Source organism: Papaver somniferum, chromosome 4, assembly GCF_003573695.1.
Source record: "Papaver somniferum cultivar HN1 chromosome 4, ASM357369v1, whole genome shotgun sequence".
Taxonomy (NCBI): domain Eukaryota; kingdom Viridiplantae; phylum Streptophyta; class Magnoliopsida; order Ranunculales; family Papaveraceae; genus Papaver; species Papaver somniferum.
Genome location: NC_039361.1, coordinates 154,192,830 through 154,214,200, shown reverse-complemented (window position 1 = coordinate 154,214,200; position 21,371 = coordinate 154,192,830). Strand labels below are relative to the sequence as shown.

General features: G+C 36.5%; 3 protein-coding genes across 18 annotated transcripts; 1 reads left to right on the top strand and 2 right to left on the bottom strand.

Moving 5' to 3' along the window:
- LOC113271629 (probable periplasmic serine endoprotease DegP-like) lies at positions 1 to 3,954 on the bottom strand. The gene is made up of 2 exons (XM_026521520.1): positions 3,010 to 3,954; positions 1 to 340 (listed from the first exon to the last, which is right to left on the bottom strand). The coding sequence occupies exons 1-2, from the start codon at positions 3,781 to 3,783 to the stop codon at positions 284 to 286; spliced, it is 831 nt and encodes a 276-aa protein (XP_026377305.1). The 5' UTR covers positions 3,784 to 3,954; the 3' UTR covers positions 1 to 283.
- Positions 3,955 to 4,559: 605 nt separating this feature from the next.
- Positions 4,560 to 9,136, bottom strand: LOC113271628 (kinesin-like protein KIN-12F). 16 transcript variants are annotated; one of them, XR_003322250.1, is made up of 13 exons: positions 8,451 to 9,130; positions 8,160 to 8,244; positions 7,983 to 8,064; positions 7,789 to 7,908; positions 7,572 to 7,683; positions 7,011 to 7,085; positions 6,084 to 6,321; positions 5,776 to 5,965; positions 5,605 to 5,663; positions 5,449 to 5,512; positions 5,092 to 5,186; positions 4,866 to 5,008; positions 4,560 to 4,754 (listed from the first exon to the last, which is right to left on the bottom strand). XR_003322250.1 is itself a non-coding variant. In XM_026521518.1 (12 exons), exons 7-12 carry the CDS (start codon positions 6,192 to 6,194, stop codon positions 4,960 to 4,962), a joined length of 450 nt encoding a protein of 149 aa, XP_026377303.1. In that variant the 5' UTR covers positions 6,195 to 6,321; positions 7,011 to 7,085; positions 7,572 to 7,683; positions 7,789 to 7,908; positions 7,983 to 8,064; positions 8,160 to 8,244; positions 8,451 to 9,136; the 3' UTR covers positions 4,763 to 4,959. The 16 variants fall into 16 exon arrangements, 1 of the variants encoding a protein (XP_026377303.1); XR_003322254.1 differs by having other exon boundaries at positions 5,853 to 5,965; XR_003322257.1 differs by having other exon boundaries at positions 5,853 to 5,957.
- Positions 9,137 to 16,157: 7,021 nt separating this feature from the next.
- On the top strand, positions 16,158 to 20,625 carry LOC113271627 (putative protease Do-like 14). The gene is made up of 9 exons (XM_026521517.1): positions 16,158 to 16,439; positions 16,545 to 16,837; positions 16,936 to 17,204; positions 17,292 to 17,352; positions 17,472 to 17,602; positions 18,427 to 18,550; positions 19,202 to 19,294; positions 19,381 to 19,502; positions 20,346 to 20,625. Exons 1-9 carry the CDS (start codon positions 16,409 to 16,411, stop codon positions 20,398 to 20,400), a joined length of 1,179 nt encoding a protein of 392 aa, XP_026377302.1. The 5' UTR covers positions 16,158 to 16,408; the 3' UTR covers positions 20,401 to 20,625.
- The last annotated feature ends 746 nt before the right edge of the window (positions 20,626 to 21,371 follow it).

The window sequence follows — 21,371 nt, the reverse complement described above, 5'->3', positions numbered from 1 at the left end:
TAAAACAAAATAGTATGCAAATATATCGACTTTGTAGTAGTTTTCATCATCTATGACAAGTGAAAACTTTGGGAGATGATAAAATTATTTTTGAACCCAAACCATAAAAATAGAATTGTAAACAGTTTGAGCCAGACAAATTCGTAAAGAAAGCTTGTCAGACATTGATGATAGCTGCAAACAAAGGTATTATACATATAATGACATTTTCAAGAATAACAAGCAACTAAGCCACTCCGAACCCGCTATTAGACGATGTTTGTAACATAATATAATCATGTTATTACTGTTCTTCCTTGGTAGCCTGGCTATTACCGAGGCTTCTTTTCTGATCGAGCACCTGAAATTACATAAAATCACATATCATCACCAACTTTACAGAGTGAAAAGCCAAAAGTTATGTAACGATATATTGCAGTCTGAGTAGTTGCTGAATGGACTCATCAAGTGTATTCAGATAGCATTTTTCACATACATAGCAACAAACAACAAAATTAAATGAGCATGGCTGTGTTTCTCAACTATTTAAACATCAAGCCAGTTGTGGTATCTTAAGAGCAACTTATTTGCCCGTTTATAATGGAAGACACTAGAGTCACTTCAAGATCGGAGTTCAATTATAGAATTTACCCCATATAGAAAGGGTTTCTATTTCCTAGTTTCTAATATATTGAAGTGTTGTAACTGGTGCACATAGTAAGAGATTTCACTAAAGGAAGAATTCCGTGAGGAATAGAAAGAAGGGAGATAAAACACCTTAAGGTAAAGTATCCTTAAACAGTAAATTTCTAAGCATCAATAATTGATGGATGCCCTTGTGTCTAAAGATAACAAGGTTGTGACATTAAATCCCTATATAGAAGGAAGAAAACAACTGAGAAATCACTATGGAGAAAGCGGCAGGGATATCAAGAGATGCAGAACAACGTGACACTATAATGGAGTTGCTAAAAGGATTAAAACCTGCATCTCCCACAACAACAGATAATTTTGTAACCCCTGATTTCCAAAAGAATAACCAGTCATCAGCAGTTATCCAGTAAAATTAGAGGCAACAATCTATATCCTGCATATGACAAGGAACTGAAACCTGAAATAGTGAAGTATTTGGAAGTTTACTTCAGCACCAAGGCGTATACCTCTCGTGAAATAAACAAATTGTATATTATTTTGTTCTATAACACATCTTTCGAATAGATGCATCAACTTCTTTCGTATTACAGTTCAAAAAATTAATTTACTTTGATTTTTGTGCATAAAAGCAACAGCATACCAGCAACAGTTGATATCAGGGGTTACAAAGAAATTTTGTTACCTGGCATAGCCATACTCCAAGATTGCACAACCAAAGGAAAATCAACAAGCTGTGATGCAATTATATCCCAAAAGTAGGTATAACTGAATTTTTTTTGAGTTATATCTAAACATCTAAAACTTAGAATTACTACAAACACACTTTTGATTGCTTTTCGCCTGACCATCTCTATTGGATTTGCTGGGCTGGTCTACTTCTATGTTGTGTAACTATCAAAGGTTAATGACCTGGACTGAAAAAGCTGATCATAAGTTAAAAGGATGTAACAAGATATAATATGAATCAAATACGTCATCTATAAATTCCTAACTCAACTACTCTAGTGTCTATCTAATGGATTTTTTACCTTTGTGCTGTCAAAGAGTTGCAGTTACATTGCATTTCTTATTCTGAGCAAGCCAATTTCCATTTTGACATCAGCTTGATCTACTATGCTTTGTTTCGTTTTATCACACGAATACAACCGAATCAGAAAACATTATATATGTATTGCTCTGACATGCCACAGCCCAAATTAGCAAATACCTAACGTTGACAAATTCTTATGCCCCTGCCAAGGACATGGGGATAAACAAAGCGTTGAACAATAAGATGATAAAGATATCACCCCTTTCTAAACTTCTAAAGTTTAACATGTAAAAAATATAGAAAGTTTTGAGTTGGGTCTATTTAAGAATTGACGATCAACAGCATCCCCTAATTGGGCAGCATAAGAACGTGTTGTCACGATGTCCTCCACCACAGTGTTATCAGATCCTACCTCGTAGGAAAAAAAAGTACTTGATAAAGCAGAGCACTATAGGGATATTCTCCTAATACCAACAGATTATTGTTCCCATATCCTCAAACATTACTATAATATTGGTATTCAAAACTATAATTTACCGATTAGAAGACTGATTAGATACTATTAGCCAAAGGAATACGAAAATACCTGGCTAATTATTGACTAATCCAATAACACCTAAGATAGTAACCTGGCAACCACTATAAGTAGAGTACTTGTAATCGGAATTTCGCTTGCTTCGATACAAAGTGCAGTTTATAATTCAATTCACTCCATAAACGAATGCTTAGCAAGAAAGATGATACATTTCAGAACACAGTAACTATTGTTTCCAATTCAGATCAGATCTCAAGTATCAAATTAGCAATTTCAAAACAAAATAACAATCAGCTTCATGTCGAGAGAGAGAGAGAGAGGTTACTGCTTTGGCGACGACGGCATCTCAACCTTCACCGAAGGATCTTTCTCTCTCTCAACATGACAGTACCAGGTGGTCCAGAATCAATAACAAAAGGATTTGGCATATGCACTTAGATCTGGTTCTCCTTCAGAAGCAAAGACTCTAAAACCAACCCTACTTAAACTTGCTCTAACACAATTCGATTGACCAAGTTAAGGAAATTCTAATAGACAAGGATTTCCTCCTTGAACATGAGCTGACTTGGAGATCGAAAACCTGAAAGTATATGCTTCCTAATAAATAAGAGCATGTTTACTTTCAGGTTTGGCTCTTAACAACACACCTCTCATGAGCCATGACTACTTGGAGGTAATTTGCATCAGCTGTTCAAAACCAGTTCTATCCTACTGCCTATAGATATCAATTATGCGAGAAATGAAAATATAAAGAACAGTTAATGCGTGTGCATTGTGTCACATATAAAATGAATGACATGGGACAAATTACCTGTTGTAAAGTGGCTTTAAAAAACTCCATCACGACGTCAACCCGGACTGCAAAGTCATAAGGCTTTTCTATTTTTGTTATAATTCCAATTAAAGTTCCACTAGACGAAAAGACAGGTGCACCCATCGAACCAGTATAACTTCCATCAGTATTGTTGATCTGGATAAGTTTCTTATTCTCCACCAATCTATCTGGACATCCAATTTGACCAATACTGAATGTATCGCGAAAAACAGCAAAATGACTGTTCACCCCCGGATTTGATATGCAATAAACATTTCGACCATGTTTTATATCCTTTGACTCTCCAAACTCGACACATTTTGTAAACTCTCCTGAATATCTTACGAGCATTGCTAAATCATTAATTGTATCATGATTAATCACTTCACAAGTATAGAAATTGGTATCTTCAAGATGCCTAAAAGAAATATACTTAGCACCTTTGACAACATGATTAGCCGTAAGTATGAAGCCTGAATCAAGCACGACTCCTGTTCCAAATATCATTTTTTCCGATGGGATTTCTTCAGCTTGTTTTTCTTTAAAATCCATCTTCACAGGAGAGCTCTCTACCTCCTCAGCAGGATCACCAAAATAGGGAGATTCATCATTTTCTACATCTTTTACCTCTTTATTAGGTTTAATGGCCATAAGACACACAACAGTGTGTTTGATCGAATCATAGAATAATGGAATCTTGTCTTCTGGAATATACTTTCGATTGAATTCTTCTTTAAATGAAACCGCTTCCAATGATTTCACACGAATCATACCTAAAAATGGCTGTAGATGAAAATATGAGAACTGAAACCCTAACAAATAGTAGTTTACAAAGGAAACTGTAAACCTAGAAATTTTTATTTCAACTATCGAGCGAGCGTTTAGTTTTCTTTTTCATCTGTAGGACTAAACGGGGAGAAATGATGAAACTACCCTTTTGTTTATCGAGGAAATACGGATTGTTTTTCAATTTTACTTAGCGGCTACATGGGTACCAATATGATAGGGGGTACATCTCTTGCTTGGTAGTACCCTCCTCAACCTTCTTAACGGAACAATATCAACGGACATATCTAGAAACACGTGTCACGTCATGTATACAGGTAGCATTACTGGCTATCTGACCAAACTTCAAGTAAATTGGCACGACCTCATTATTTGGTGCCGTGATTCTTGTGTGGATGCTAAGGACGAGTCTGGTAGTTCAATTGAGACAGCTCTCGGAAGGACTCCAGATGTCCATTACTATTTATGCCTGTACCATACACCAGATTTTCCTCAGCTGTCATTTTGTTTTTCATTGGGGGAGTTTGCCGTGCCAATTTAGCTCATCTCAAATTTTTGTGTTACATTTTCAGGACCACTCTTTAAAATCTTCGAGCGCGAAGCAGGAAATCGAGTTCTGAAGGAACAAGGAGATCACTTCACCTACACTAATATTTTTCTTGGATTCAATTTGTTGAGAAATATTGGTAAATAAGGGGGCCATTGTTATAATTCTCAGTGTTTCTTTTCTAAAATAGGAACTAGGAACTACTGTTTTTATGGCAAGATTGGAAACAAATTGATTTCCAAGTTAAACAAATTGATTTAGTACTACTATTTGTTGTAGTACTAAATTAACATACACAAAATATGTATATGAACAGTAATAATTAGAGTTTTACTAATTTAACATGTTTTCTCTGAAAGATGTCATTTTTCAAGGCTCGCTTGGGCTAATTGGAATCATCTTCGTGTTCCTGTCGCAGCAAAAAATTTATAGTATGTTGACATCAGCGACAAACTTCCCTTAGAAAGTTGTGTTTTGGTTACTGAAGCTCATGGCATTTTGGTTGCACCTAAGTTCTTACCTGTATTTTGTTTGTGTGCCTTTCCTCGTCATACTGATTATATGGATGAAGACTAAAAGGTTTCTGCTACCAGATAGGAACTTATCTGAATGCACTAGCCTCTTGCTAAATTCCGCATTACCATCCCTTGAGAAGCAGTTTTCCTGCCAGACCAAAGAAAATATATGAGCAGAAAACGGGGACACAACTGGTGTACTTCAGTAAATAGCCAAAACCAACAACCCACCTTCTTCCCTTCATCTTATATTGAACCCTTAGTTGGGAATTCTGTGACTCAAATTGTTTCTTCACCGTTTCGTCCATTTTTCCTCTCCATCTATTCTGCAGGTAGGATTGACACAACTGCTAAGAATAAATCGGACTGAAGTTAAGGTTCTAAAACATGTTAAAACAAGTTTGACTTGACCATTCAGATTCTAAATGGTGTGCGCCTTTAACATTTCATTTTGTGCTTTAAGCATGTCGTTGTCTTAGTTGTTTAACCTAGAGCTGATTAGATACTATATCTGACGTAGCTGAACAATAACCAAGTTTTAAAAAACCCAGAGAGTACACTAAGTTCTCAGATTGCAACACGTCTCACCTTTGTCTTTCCTCCAACAAATCACTTGTATCATTTGCTTCCTCAAATTCATAATTTCTTGCTCCTATCAACAAAAACCAAGTTAAAAACCTAAGCACAAAGGAAAAAACAAATTGTCAACATAAAATTGAATCAGCATAGTATATATGACATTACCTGCAATGGACTCTTTTGTTTGTTTCTGAGCTTCTTCAACTTCTGAACCTCGTGCTGGTCTATCAAGTTCGGGATTCCAGTAAAAAAGACAAAAAATACTCAGAACATTGAGAAAAGTAACTTAAAGAAGAATTCATTTGATGACTGCATCAAATGCTATTCTAAACTTACTGCATAGCTAGTAAATCCCCAATCACATCATGTGTCATGCTTTCGGCTGCTGCAAGTCTTGCATTTAACATGCTTACCTGAGAGACAAATAGATCAGCTAAGACTTCTACGCATAGCTAGTGAGGTCCAGTTTGACGGCAAGTAAATCCCTAATCACACATCACGTCTCATGCTTTCAGCTGCTGCAAGTCTAGCATTTAATATACATATCTGAGAGGCAAACAGATCGGCCAAAAGTTTTTTGCAACATATAGAAGAGCTTTAGAACGTACACAGATATAAAAGATTATTATGCAGGCAGTTCTTACTTCTTTTTGTTGTTTAGGCGACAATGCCTGCAGCTCTTCTATCGAAGTCTGGCCATTGATAACTCTTGATCTTTCTCTATTCTCACATGGTGAACCAAACCCTGGATGCATCTAAAAGGGTGAGCTAGATCCTGTTGGCCTCATTGAACTTTTCTCTGTTATTTCCGATGGTAATGCCACATAAATGGAGGCTGATTAGTCTCTCTTCACTTCGCGAACCATGGACTCCCAACTCGTACTGTTTCAAGCAAAAGGGCTTATTTATCTTAATTAACGAAGAGAAACAATACTAAACTGAAATTGAAAATCACCCAATTGCTTGCATATCTGGCAATCTTGCAGAAAAATGACGGATTGCTTGTGCATTGGACAAGACCCATAATTTGCTTCTGATATTGTCAATTACATTATTGGATTGACTGCTTTGAGTTTCATTTGCAGAGATGCACTGCATACAAGGGATTCCAAATATAGAAATGAAACATACTCAACAGTTGGGTGCCTCACAGATGTTTGAAACGGAATATGACCAAGGATAGAAGTAAACACAAGTAGATGGACTGATATTAGCAATTATTTTTGAATTTACACCGAGAGAATTCTGCACACACAAGCTTAGATATCATAATCTGCAGTTAAGGATTTGAGACCCGATGCAATATAAGCTATCTTCATAGGGCTTAAGGATTTATCTGAAGCAGAAATGTGATTCAAGAATCAAGGTGCGGGACATGCCTATGTTTCCCATGCACCAGATCCACTAAAGTCATGATCACCGGTCTGCAAGTTATTTGCAGGCAACAAAAACACTTATTGATGTTGAAAAGACCTTCTACAAAAATAAGATGGACTCCCACACAAGACTCAACTAAGTTTAGCTGAGCACAATCAAGGAATGAATAAGAAACAAGTCGTAAAATAAATTACCCAAGAGTTGATAGTGATTCGTTGATGTTTGCGGCTTCTTTCAAGAGCTCTCCTTCAGCACCAGAGGTTTTCTGCCTAAAAATGAAAACATGGATGAATATCAGAACAAGCATAAGATACCACATGGCCAGTCTTAATTACCTCTCTGAACCAGCAAGATCTACCAAGTTTAACCTCCCAAATCTTAGGTGTGCAGTGGAATCTATATCCTATAGGCTCTCAATGACACAGATAAACACACTATGGGAAGGACGGCTCTCGTTGTTCATGTTTGTTGCGGGTATTTTTCTATTTACAGCACCCTGGACAGATACAACAATGGGAGTTATAATAGCTGGTATATCTGATCAGAAATGGTTAATATGACAACCAAATTCACCTGTAACAAACGCTCGACAATAACCTAAACGGTGGTCACTTAGTATTTCGTAAGATTTCAACATAAACGCCTTTTCCTATATCTTCTCTAAGCTACAATAGTATTAAATATTAAGGTATATCAGAAATGACCAAATGGATTTAAAATGAATTGAGAAATCACAAGAAATGCTATGTAATTACCTGAAGATTAGATGAGGGTTCCAAGAGATCAGTTATTTGCTTATTGTAAATCTCAAGAAAGGAACACTTGCAGCTGTACTTTCACTTTTCTTCCCTGCGGGTTCTAATCTTCCTGAGAAATATGAAGTACTTAAGGTAAAATGCGAGGCAAATGCAGAGAGTATATAAGAAAGCAATTATCTCAAGTCACCAGAGTTTCCTTGTGATATCTTCTTACATCTCGAATCCTCATAAACAAATATTCAAAAATACAAAGAGTCATCCCACAGTCTTCGTTAAGATATCTATCCATCTCATGTACCTCTCTCATCATAGTATATGTCTTACCACTCCCCGTCTGCAAGAACACATCAAAATGTCATCATCCGTCTCACAATCTCAGAAACCACCTCAAAGACTATAACAACGCACCTGATTGTAAGCAAACATACAACTATTATACCCTGACATGATCCTCTACCATGGGGAAACCAACAACCATGAATAGCTTCTCCTACAGCACATATCAAACATTCATCATCACTCACAAACTTCCAAGTTCGTAAATACCAACAACAACAAAATGTTACAATTTGGTCATGAGTGTACCTGTGATATCGTCTCATACGCAACAATGATCAAAAGTAAACCTAGTTTCACGATTCCCAAGCCATGTTAGAGTATGTGCGTTGTGCTGTCTCAAAAATATAAAAATCCCTTAGTAACCTTCTCTGCATTACTAATCGGTCTAAAACCTACAACAGAGTACAAAGCATCGAAATACACAAATGATTGAATGAAAAATACTAATCCGTGCTGACATACATACCTCTAAATTATGATCCAAAGATACAATCAATACTAAATGCTCGTATTATAAGGGGAAAAAACAGCACATACCTGAACATGATGATACATCTAGAAATATGGATCTTCAAAAAGCTCAAAATCAGAGAGAACATTGAAACCCTTCTACAAACTTTAGAATAACTTCCTCCTCCTCCTCTCATTCCTACATCACCACCTGGATGAAATTTAACACATCCTGTTACCGAAACACTCTTTGGAAGACTCCTAGAAGGAGTACTTTGAGCTGAATTTGGTTCAGAATATGACAATTTCTCTTTACCTACAGCACCACCACTACCGGTAGCTATTGTAGTACTACCTCCATTGAAATTCTTTCTCATTGCCTTCCAGGTTGTAACTGATTAGTATTAAATCGAGACGACATTCTGACAATAATCAAATTAAACTAATTAAGATGGAGAAAAAATTGTCAATCTAAAACCCTGATACTTTGTTGAAGAAATTTCTGAGATTAGGGGGGAAATAGATAGTGGGGATCTGTAGCCTCGCTCAACCAAGATTTGAAAAATATAACTGTCCCCGACTTCCTGTAAAGTAATATTGACCAAAATATACACTGGAAAGTGAAGTCTGGAATCTGGATAGACAGTACAGGCATCGACGCATCGTAGACGGAGTGTCGGAGTGATGCTAGGTTGACACAAAAAAAAAATCCGGGAAAATCCCGTGCGGGGATCGGGGCTAAGAACCCATTTTGGTTTTGTTTTGTTTTGATTTTTTTTTTGTTTTTGAAAGAAGAACCTGTTAAGCATACAACAGAAAGTCCTCCTCAAGACTAGCCAAACTGCACATCTATGCGGCATGTAACTCGTTCTTTTAGTTAGCTAGTATCTCGTTGATTAGAGTTTTGAATATGTTATCTTTGTAATAACTCTGTAACAGAAGTATTATATTCTTCAGTATAAATAAAACTCAAACTCCACGAGCAAAGTGTGGAAGTTATTCTACCCACACCCAAATATCTGTGTTAATTTGGTATCAATCTACGATCCAACACACGCTTCCATTACAAAACCAAAAAAAAAAAAAAACTCAAATCAATATCCACGGCAACCAATACAAATAGCCTCAGAAATATCCAGATACATCATCTTGTTACTTTCAAACTCACATAAATAAATTACTCACTGTGGAAAACACAGTTTAAGCCTATCCTCAAAGGATATGGACTTACTGGTTTTATAGATGGAACTCGGGAAAAACCACCAGGAACCCTTCCAGAATCAGAAGATATCAATCCTTTATTCACAGACTATGAAGCACAAGATTCTTTACTTGTAGGATCACTCAACTCAACGTTGACACCAGAAGTTCTCGAACATATGTCAGAGGATTGGATACAACAAAACAAGTTTGGGATAAACTTGAAAGCCATTTTGCACCAAAAACAAGAGCTCACCAGATGAGCCTTGAGAAACAACTACATTTCATGAACAAAGATAACAAGTCTTTAAAAGCTTTTCTAAGCGAAGCTAAAATTTTGTTTGATCAGCTTGCAGCATCGGGGTACACCGTTTCGACTGATGAGATGAAATAATCCATCAGCAATGGATTGAATCAAGCTTACGATCCAATTGTAAATGCCTTGAGCACCATTGAAGAGATGGACATGGATACTTTATATTCTCATCTCCTCACATTTAATATGCGGCTCGAGCAGCAACTTGCATTGATACAACAACATATTGCCAATGTTGTTATTTCCAACTCAGCGTCTTCCAGCAGAAATGGTCCAAGGAATTTTAATCAGCAAAATCGTGGACCTAATCAAATGCATAACAATCAGTTCCAACGTCGCAATCAGCCTACTCAGAAAAAACCCATCTTAATTTATTAGACTTATTTCCCGATTTACTGAAACAAAGATGCCTAAAGGCCTAGTTTTGGAGTTAGGCGGAGAATGAAGCTTACATTGCTTTTATGATTATAGATGAATTGAGTTTGAAGCTTATTCTGGATCTGATGTCAGGCTGGCGAGATTCAAATCCAAGCTGAATCAAATGGTTGTTCTTTATTTTCGTAGTTGTTGTTTGTAACGTTCCCTAAGCTTCCTAGACAAATATATCCCGTGATCATCAACAAAGTCACATGGAAATCAACTAATGCCTTTTTTTCCTCAAAAGAGGGCAACATCTCATGGCACCTCGGCGGGTCAACACATATTACTACAAGCTTATGGCACATCGATTGGTCAACACATCAACGCTTCGAAATCCATATTAATCCATCACCTGAATATTGAGCAGCACCAACTAGATGATTTAAAACAAGCCTTCAACATGCAAACAACATCAAATCCCCTGCCTATTTAGGAGTACAATTTAAACAAAGAAGATCATCACACCATTTTTTGCCCCATTATTTCAACGGATAGCGCGCAAGGCGAAAGGATGGATGACTAAATGCCACAACCAATCAGGAAGATTCGAACTCATAAAATGATCCCTAACCCCTGCTGCCAACCATCTCGTGCAAACCCAAATTCTTTCTACTCATATCCACCAAAACATGGATCGTATCATGACGAACTTCATCTGGGGTCACGATTCTTCCATCAAGAAGCTCCACCCCACTAGGAAAGGATAAGCTTTACAAACCTAAATCCCAAAGTGGGCCCGACATCTGAAGTAAAAAGGAACACAACAAATCACTACTCATAAAACGAATTTGGAGCATCCATGAAAAACCTAACTCTGTATTAGCCAAATTTTACAATGCAAAATACCTCAAACAGAACCCCATTTCGGAAACATTCCACCTCTTATGTCATCTCATATCCCATAGTGGAGAGAGTTGGCCTCGCTCATACCAACTTTCAAACAACATCTCTTCCACCAAATTGGAGACGGATTAAACACCCTCATACAAGCAAACTGAATCCCACAATTCAACAATACCATTAACCCAGCATCTTGCCATCCTATATAATCGGTTGCGGACATCATCGACTCGTCAACCAGAAATTGGGATCATGAAAAGTTGAACCTATTACCCCTTCCCGTAATTCAGCGAATCATTAACATCTACATCCCATGGAACAACCAACCAGATAGGATCATATGGACTTTTACCAAAAGCGGAAAATTCACTACCACTTCAGGATACAACTGCCTCATCAGCGTTTCAGCGAAAACCCAACAAAACCCTCTTCCCCCACTCAAATTTCTTGGACACTTCCATGTCCCCCAAAAAGTACAGCTTTTCTTGTGGAAAACAATTAATGAGGGTCTGTCAACCCTCAACATTCTTAACCGCATCCAACTCACCAACTCCAGCCTATGCCCTCAATGCAGTTCTAATCCTGAAACATCCACTCGCATTCTGCTTAAATGTCAAACAATTATAGATTCCTTAAACCTCTTGCTAACACACCTCACAAACCACCAAAACACCAATCATGGCATAGCTACTTCATTACCCCATCAAACGACTATATCCCAACTCCTTAAAACAAAAGTGCCTGCATTGATCACCACAACCTTCTGTTTTCTATTTTAGTCTTTATGGATAACTAGGAAAAACGTGATGTATCGTCAACAACAACCAAATCCAAAAAGTGTAATGCCATCAAACTCCAGCATTCATGGGCCATGAGCCACCTCCCACCAGTGCTCCATGAGATGCAACCATATGCAAACCATGCACAGAGAACAATCACAACTTTAACCATCTTTGTGGGATGGCTCATGCCCTACTCAGATTGGATAAAAATCAACACGGACGGGGAAGCAAGGGGTCACTCCGGAATAGCAGGAGCAGGTATTATATGTCGAAACTAGAAAACCAGCACAATCCTGGCAATAACACAACCGTTAGGCATCACCACAACACTTGCAGTGGAAATTTGAGCCATGCAGATCACTTCTAAAACGGTGACAGAACGAGGATGGCCAAAGGTTCAATTTGAAACGGATTCATAAAGTTTAATGAGATTTTGAAACTCGAACACCGACGCCCCATGGTATATATCTAATATGGTTGCAGAGATCAAACAAAGGCTCACTCAAATCAAACAATACACTATTAGACACGTCTATAGAGAAGGAAATCAAGCAGCAGACGGTTTAGCAAATCGAGCAGCGGATGAATGCTCCGTAGGGAGGCTCAAAACCAGGCCCGTACCTAGGTATTAGGAAGCATAGGCAACCGCCTAGGGCTCCCGTATTTTAGGGGCCCCCAATATTTTTTTCCAGTAGTTATGTATCTGCCTTGAATAGAGGAGGAAAAAAAATACTATGAGCCCAAGTCTTAACTATATTGTCCCAGTAAAGGAACGTATTCTTAGACCCACTTAGTACTCGGTTGTCTACAAAAGTAAAACCTAACTGAATAAATCCATTTACACACATTTTCGCCTTATCCCGGAGCAGTTGTCTCTTCATCTCTCGACATTAACTTCGGTAAGTTCATCGTTTAGATTTAATTTCAACAGAGGATCCTTCAATTTTTTTATTTATTTTGTTTGAATTTTTAAGATCAGGAGTAGACAGTATATAATTTTGGTCAATTGCTAGTTAGGGTTTCATAATAGTAACAGTTTTAGAAGAATTGGTTCACAAATACAAGTATAAAATCGTCAATTGGTAATCCCGTGATAAACAATTGGATTGGAGAAAAGGATAGAACAAGACAAAATTATACATGTTGTTTTGTTAATTGTTTAATTTAGACTTTGTCTTCTTCGAATTATGGGACGTAATGTTGATTATTTACAATTTACAAATTACAGTCGGAGATAATCATGAAAAGAGACAGTACTCTCACATGGATTTTTGAATTCTTATGTTGCTTAATGCTTATGTATTGATGTTGTCAACTTCACTTAGATGATTTTTTATGTGACATATCTTGTTTTGTTCCCGTGTAGATTCTGAAGAGACAAAATACAACTTATACAAGAGTTGGAATAAGCTATGACCCATAGGAAAACGAAATGCCAAAGTGGTTCTTTCAAAGCCAATAAAAGAAAAAGAGTAGAACAACTTCAAAATTCTTTAAGAGGATCGATGAACAAATATTTGGCTCGAACAAGTGATAGTGTTGGACGTCCAGAGAGAATTAATGAGGAGGGTGATGGTCCTGCGGCAGAAACAATGAATGACAGTGATGAAGAATATGCAAATTTGGTTAATGAAATGGAGAAAGAGAATGATCTGCTCAATGGTAGTAGCATTACTGGTCCTAGCGGAAATAATCAGGATGTGCAAGGTGAAGAATTTTTACTGCCAACTACAAATGAGAATGAACACAGGCATAGTGAAGTGCAAAATAAAGAGTGCGGACCAGTAAACATTTATGATCCAGGAAATTGGAAATTCATTGACCAAGGTTTCAGAGATTTTTTGGTAGAAAAGGGTCCCATAAGAGTAGTAAGTGAACATAATCAATATCCTTACAATGAACATCGAAGACGATTTTCTAACCGTTATTATAAACGAAAAATGAGTAATGGGGAAAGGGTTGATAGGAGATGGCTAGTATATTCAACTGTTAAGGATCGCGTGTTCTGTTTTAGTTGCAAATTGTTTAAAGGAGATGGGGTTGATTGTCAGTTGGATACCAATGGCTCTAATGATTGGCATAATCTTGGTAAAAAACTTAGACAACATGATACTTGTGAGGGACATATATAATCCATGTCAAAGTGGAATGAATTGGAAAGACGTTTGAAGAAAAAGGAAACCATCGATAAGGCGATGCAAGAACAAATCAGGAAGGAAAAAGAGTATTGGAAACAAGTCTTGGTTAGAATAGTTTCTCTTATCAAAACTCTTGCTAAAAATAATTTAGCTTTTCGTGGGGATAATGAAAAGATTGGCGAAGCAACAACTGTACTTCGGATATAAGCCGTGAAGAACAAATGTCTCTCATTATAAGATTTGTGGATTACTTAAGAACTCCGAAAGTTGAAGAATATTTTATAGGTTTCTTAAAGGTGGAAGAAACAACTAGACTGGGACTTTTTGATGAGCTTAAAAACCTTTTGGAGAAACTTAATCTTGATATTGATGATATTAGAGGCCAAGGGTACGATAACGGGGCAAATATGAAAGGAAAAAATAAAGGGGGTGCAAAAAAGGATGCTCAAGGTAAATCCAAGGGCATTTTATATGCCATGTGCTTGTCATAGTCTTAATCTTTTGCTCTTGGATATGGCTAAGTCATGTCCTAAGGCGGTATCCTTTTTCACTGTTATGCAGCGGATATACAAGTTGTTCTCATCGTCTACAAAACGTTGGCAAGTATTTAAGAAACATGTGACTGGTTTCACCGTTAAGCCATTGTCAGATACTCGATGGGAAAGTCATATAGAAAGTGTCAAAGCAATACGATTCCAACTTTCTGAAATAGGGGATGCTTTGCTAGAGTTGTCGGAATCCAATGACTTTAGTGCGAAAACAAGGGCTGAAGCTGATTCCTTATTGACACACGAGATAGATAATTTTGAATTTATATTCGGGATGGTTATTTGGCATCATTTCCCTGCTCGCAGTAAACTTTGTTAGCAAATTGTTACAGAAAGAAGATATGCATCTTGATGTTGCCATGGACCGAGTAAAAGATCTTCTTTCTTTTTTTGAGAAGTGTGATACTGGATTTGAAGAGTTATTAGAGGAAGCTACTGAGTTGGCAGCAACAATTGAAATAGAACCTACTTTCTATGAACCACGAATCATCCAAAGCAAAAAACATTTTGACGAGCCTGAGACCGAAAAAGATGTGCCATTATCAGGTAAACGACCTTTTGAAGTTAACTACTTTAATTATATAGTAGATCAGGCTAGATTCTCACTCACCAGTAGGTTTGAACAATTCCAAAAGTTCGATGAAGTCTTTGGGTTCTTGTTACATGTAAAGAAGTTACATTCTCTTGATGATAGCACTTTAAAGTCATCTTGTATCAAGCTTCAAAATTATCTAAAGCATGGCATGGGTTCCGATATCGATGGGCGTGACTTGTACGCTGAAATGAAAGTTCTAAAAGGCTATTTGCCAGAAGAAGCCGAAAGGCCAATTGAAGTATTGAATTTTCTGAAATATATGGAAGGGTGCTACCCTAATGCAGAGATTGCATATAATATTTTGTTGACAGTTCCCGTTACTGTTGCCTCTGCAAAAAGAAGTTTCTCAAAGCTAAAGTTGATGAAGTTTTACCTTCGGTCGACAATGTCACAAGAAAGATTAAATGACCTAGCAATGTTATCTATCGAGATCGACATGGTGAATAACATCGATTACAATATGATAATTGATGAATTTGCATCGAGGAGGCCAGGAAGATTAATTTTTCGTAAATTAACAACTTTTCCATAGTCGTAATTATATTACATACTTATGTTTTTAATTTCATTACATACTTATGCTGGTTTATTATTATTATTTTTTTGGAAACATACATATGTTTTTTGGTCGTTTTATTTTAAACAATCGGCGGAAAAAAAATATTAGTCCCCCATTTTCGGTTTTCCCCTATGGCCCCCAAAAAGCTTGGTACGGCCCTGCTCACAACCACAATATGAAAACATGCAATTCCGCAGTCTATAAATTCTATTACAATAGCAGATTATATGGATATTACATACTCTTGTAATTTCAGTCGAATTTAATAAATTTCATATTCCATAAAAAAAATAATCAAAGTTTCAAACACTTGCCACACGGTCAACACAGTCGACCGAAAGTTTGACCGTTAAATATTATACCTGTTGGCATTGGGACATGCAGCGGTGTCAAAAACAGTTAGACGCGTGATAACTAAATAAATTCATGTGCTAACTTCTAACCTAAAAGTTGAAACCCTAACTGATCAAAAACCAGACCCACTCGATTTCAAAATCTCGGAAGTTTTCGTTTAATTTGAGGTCGAATTTTGGTTCTTCTCACTCGACTGCAATCTAATTTGTGGGTAAGACTTCACCTTTAAAACCTTAGGTTTGATCTTGTACAGTATCCAACACGAATCGTATTCTGGAATTCTTCTCTAACAGATGGAGCGGCAATCAAAAAGGTTACGAATTGGTAAGGTTTTTAAGTTAGGGTTCCAAATCAAATTGAAATTCTTCTCTTACTGTTCTGCTATGGCTTTTAACCATATTGCAAATTTTTGTCATGTTGTTATTACAGGACCTCTTACCATTCTCCAAATTAACAGAAATAATTTTTGGGAGAAATTTGATAGTTTTCACGAGGAAAACAGATATTTGTCAGATGACGTGAAACTATCTGTTCAAAAAGTATGTTCAAGTGTGGTGAGCATAGGTTCTTTCGCAAAGAAATTTAAGTTTTTGGGTACTGGCACCATAATTGGATGTGATAAAATTAATGACAATAGATATGTTAGTAGTGTATTAACTTCTGCAAGTCTTTTTGGAGCTTCGAACAAGAATTACAATGTGACATCCAATGATGAATTTAAGGTTAGTATCATACACTACTTTAATTACCTCATAAATTTCGTAATTTTGTTGTTGCATTATAAAAGTAGAATGTTGTTAATTTGTGTTACTCATATTAGGTGGAAGTCTATTTTGATGAAAGAACATTTCAAGTTCATGAGTTTAGTTATGATGGTCACTACAATATCGCACTTCTAAAATTTGAATCAACTACATCGATGTTGATTGCAAGTTTGAAAAGTGTGGAAGTAATCCGTGGAGCTGCAAGAGAAAGATTACTTCGTCGACGCTCAGAAGTTTGTCGCATTTCTGCTAATGATCAATTAATAGCTGTTGGTCGATATTTTAACGAACCATTTTCGTTAATGGCTGCTCCTGGAGCATTCAGGTAAACACGTTACATTTTATTTTGTATTACTCATTATTACTCATTAGCATCTATTCTTATCTATTTAAATTTGTTTGCTTTGTTTAGTCATGGATGTTGTAGTTTAGATTGTCCACCGCTACTCAAGACAACTTGTATCATCTCAAAGGTAATTTAATTGCTTCTTTATCTTTTTTATTCCTCAATTTTATGTTTATATTAACCTATATGTAGTAAATATGAACGACATGATCTGCTTAAAACATTTTCTTTTTTCCTTTGGGTTAGTGCGGTACCGGGGGGCCTCTCATAAATGGTGATGGAGAAATCATTGGCATTAACTTCTTTGCTGAGGGATACACACCTTTCCTGCCCATGAACATAATTCTTAAATGCTTGGAATACTTTGAGAAAAATGGGTATGTCCAAATATTTTTATGTTATTTCGTAATATAAACGTGTCTCCATGAACACATGGTGTGGTACCGCCATACCAGGAGACATTATAGAGCATAATCACCTTAGGATCACGTCGAAGGTAAATAGCAATAATCGACTTCTTTTCTGCTTCAAACTTTCTGTTATATCTCTCTGGTGGTCATCTCTAGTCTAGAATCTTGTGGCATGGCTATTTCTGGTTTAGCAAAACAGAATTGGTAGTAGTCTTTTTCTGTTTCTCTCCTAACCCTCTTATGTTCGAGTAAATAATTTTACTAGTTTGATAAACCCATTGCCTTTTGATTTCCTTCTCCAATCTTGCTCAACATACCGTATATCTTTTTCATAAGTAATCTAGGATCACCTTCATCCTTCCCCACTGACTCATCACTTTCACTGTAAGAAGTAAGAATACTCTCTGCCTCATCATAGTAAGAAGTAACTGAATTCTCAATAATGATCCATTGTTTATACCATCATTATTTATCTCTGACTGGCAAATTCTTTAGATTATTGTTAATGCTCTCTGCCTCCCTCTAGCTTTTTGTATTAGTGCTGGAGAATACTTTTTTCTTGCCCTTAATAGTACAATGCATTTTGTTCTTTATATCGCGATGCATTTTGTGGTTAAACATATATGATATTACGTGTACACACTGGTTTTATAACATGATATAGGATTTAGCTGTTATCATGTAGAGCTCCATGTGACGGTATTTATGTTCACTTTGTTTTTGTCAACGTTACATTACGAAATGATCATATCATTCTCTAACTGAGGTTTATAATATTTCCTATGACACAGGAGATTTGTTCGACCTTCTATTGGAATTAGAGGAGCTAATCTCTGTGATGCAACAAGTTTATCTACGTTGGAAAAGATTAGCCAAAAATTTCCTGACGTCTCCAAAGGAATCCTTGTTAAAGAGGTATGCTTTGGATACCTTCATGTGCGTTCCATTTCTACTCAATTGATATAGGATGACGAATGTGACCAAAATTCTAACGACAGCTCCATCTTATAAAGTGGTTGTGTCGCTATCCTTGAAGTTTGAATGGCCATGCATATCTGCTTCAATCATTGTTACCTTTCTCAGATAAATCTAAGTCGACTACCATAAATCTGAATGTACCAATTAAATTGTAGTTTTATTGGTTCAACTGCTTAGTAACTTTTTGGGTTCAAGGGTAAATGAAATATGACATTTAAAAATATATGCAAGTGGGGAATCATAATATTAGTCGGGGATACAACTTTAGCTCACTTCCTTTTGCAGCATAATTGAGTAGGCACGCCATTCTATATGAAATAAGTGTAGTCCTGTGTTATGAATTTGGTCTCATCATTGTCTCCTTAAAACTTATATGTTTTGCCTGCTCTGTTGTCTGATATATGCCTTATAAATTGTTTTAATCGCTTGGAGTAGTCGATTGATGAGCAAGCATATATTCAGTTCATAGTGTGTGTGCAACCTTGTATTTATGGGCGCATGTGTACCTGCATCAGTTAACTATCTATTAATTGAAATATTCCTACCATTTGCATGCCATACATCCTAATCCTTCAATCTATCATTTAGGTTGTACCGCAGTCCCCTGCTTATCATGCTGGAATATGTGCGGGTGACGTTCTTACTTCTTGTGGTAGAAACATTATTAAGAGTGTTGTAGAGGTATGTCGTCTTTTACATTGTTGTTATATGTGAGCCCAACTGTTGTCCGTATATTGATCACTTTTTCATTCTTTGTGATGTATTAGTTTGAAGCAACCCTATTCAATAGGATTGGGAACTCTCTGGAGGTGCAAGTGCTAAAGCAACGTGGCCAATTTGAGGAAAAAATTGTGGTCGTCGGTGAAACAAGTCCAGATAACTTTTTCAGGTAATCCTTGTCGCTCGTTTTAGCACCAATACATAAATAGTGGATTGATATATTTTCTAACCTTTTTAGTTAGTGATGATTAAAACTTTAGTTCCAACGGCCCAAGTTAGGATGAAAAAGGGTATCCATACGATCAAACTAATACCATTGTGGATATTCGAGATGACAAAAAACCTAGGAAATGCGGGATGAGAGGCGCCACAAAGATCTCGCAAAATACAGAAGTATTCTTGGAACTAATATAGGTGTTCGATAGGGAATAGAATTGACTGATGAATAAAGTAGAGAAGATAGTTTTGCTAATTTTCATTTATGTAGTTTTTCTATCAGAAAGTCACTTCGCAGTCATTTTTGAGAACTTCTAAGTTAACTCTTTGGAATAGTAAACGTTTTATATGAGTTCTCCTTATGTCCTAGTAAATGTTTGCTGTTTTCTGATAAATTCTGAAGCAACTTTTATGCATTCTCAAGTATTGTCTCTAAAGTAACTTTTGAGGAGACCACACATTTAACTCATCTATTGAGGTCTTGCATTATCAATTAGCAGTGACTTAAACACCAATAAGAGAACTGTATGGCTGTCTATAGTAGATGGAATTGGTCTTGGTGTCAGCCTAAGCTTTAACTATGATCAGTGGAGACACCAATGGTTTCTAGAGAAAGAAAACCTTCAACTACTAAACAGTAATATTGGGCAAATACTAGAAAAAGTGGGATAGTATACTGAACGTTCACAATAACCAACAGGCTAATATTTCACACCTAGACCTCATACTTCTTCACTTATGGCACAGACTACTACTATTTATGTTTCCTATGTTTTTATGTTCCTTGCCTTTGCAGTTGGCCTCTCCCGAAGGAAAGAAGGGTGATATTGAAGTCCAGCCCCAGGCACTAAATATCTCGATCCGGTCATTAAGAGTTATTGTCATTGTTGTCGCACAAAGTATCTCTATATATTTTCAGTATTTCGTTAGTAAATTATAACAATGAGAATGTGTTTATATATATCCAAGTAAATAGGTATTAGTGTTTAAAATTGAAACCTATTATTGGGGCTCCAAGAAAAAGTTTTGAGGGCTCACAAAATGACAAAACATGGGTTTTCAAATAGTAACCACAAGCCCCCTTATCCAACTATTTTATGTATTGGCTAAAATGACCTCTATGAATTATTTGATTTAGAGTTAGTTTCTGAAAATCAAAATATCCAAGATTAGTGAAGGAAGAAGAATAAATTTGAGAATAACCTAGAAATTTAGGCTTTCTCAATCGAAATGAGTGGCTCTAGTAAGATTAGTGAGGTAGGTGAATCCTCAAACCAAACAAAAATCCTCAACTCCTATAGATAACCAAAAATTTCTAACCCAATCACAAGCTCAACCTATACATGAAGAATATGAACATTATCATGAATTTGGAGAACCCAAAGAAGATGAATATCAAGAACCAAATGCTCAACAGAGTGAGGTATCCTTCTAACTTAACTCCAATAACATTTTTTTTGCTTTTAATCGCAATAAGTACGTAGAAAATTGGGTTTCTTTTGTTTTCTGAAAACCCCTAAATCTAAACCATACGGTGTGGAAACATTATCGACCAAACCGTAGGTTGTGCTTACGGTTTGGAAAATTCATACTTCCAAACTGTATGTCTTTTTGAACCCAGAACTTACGGTTTGGAAAATGAACTCCAAACCGTAGGTTGCCTACGGTAATGTTCCACACTGTAGTTGCATGTATAGCATTTAATGATATTCATGAACTTACGGTTTGGTTTCCAAACGACACCTTACCCCAGGGACACTTACGGCTTGGAAAGACTACCGTAGTAAATTACATGGAAGCTTACGAAATGCATTTGTTTTCA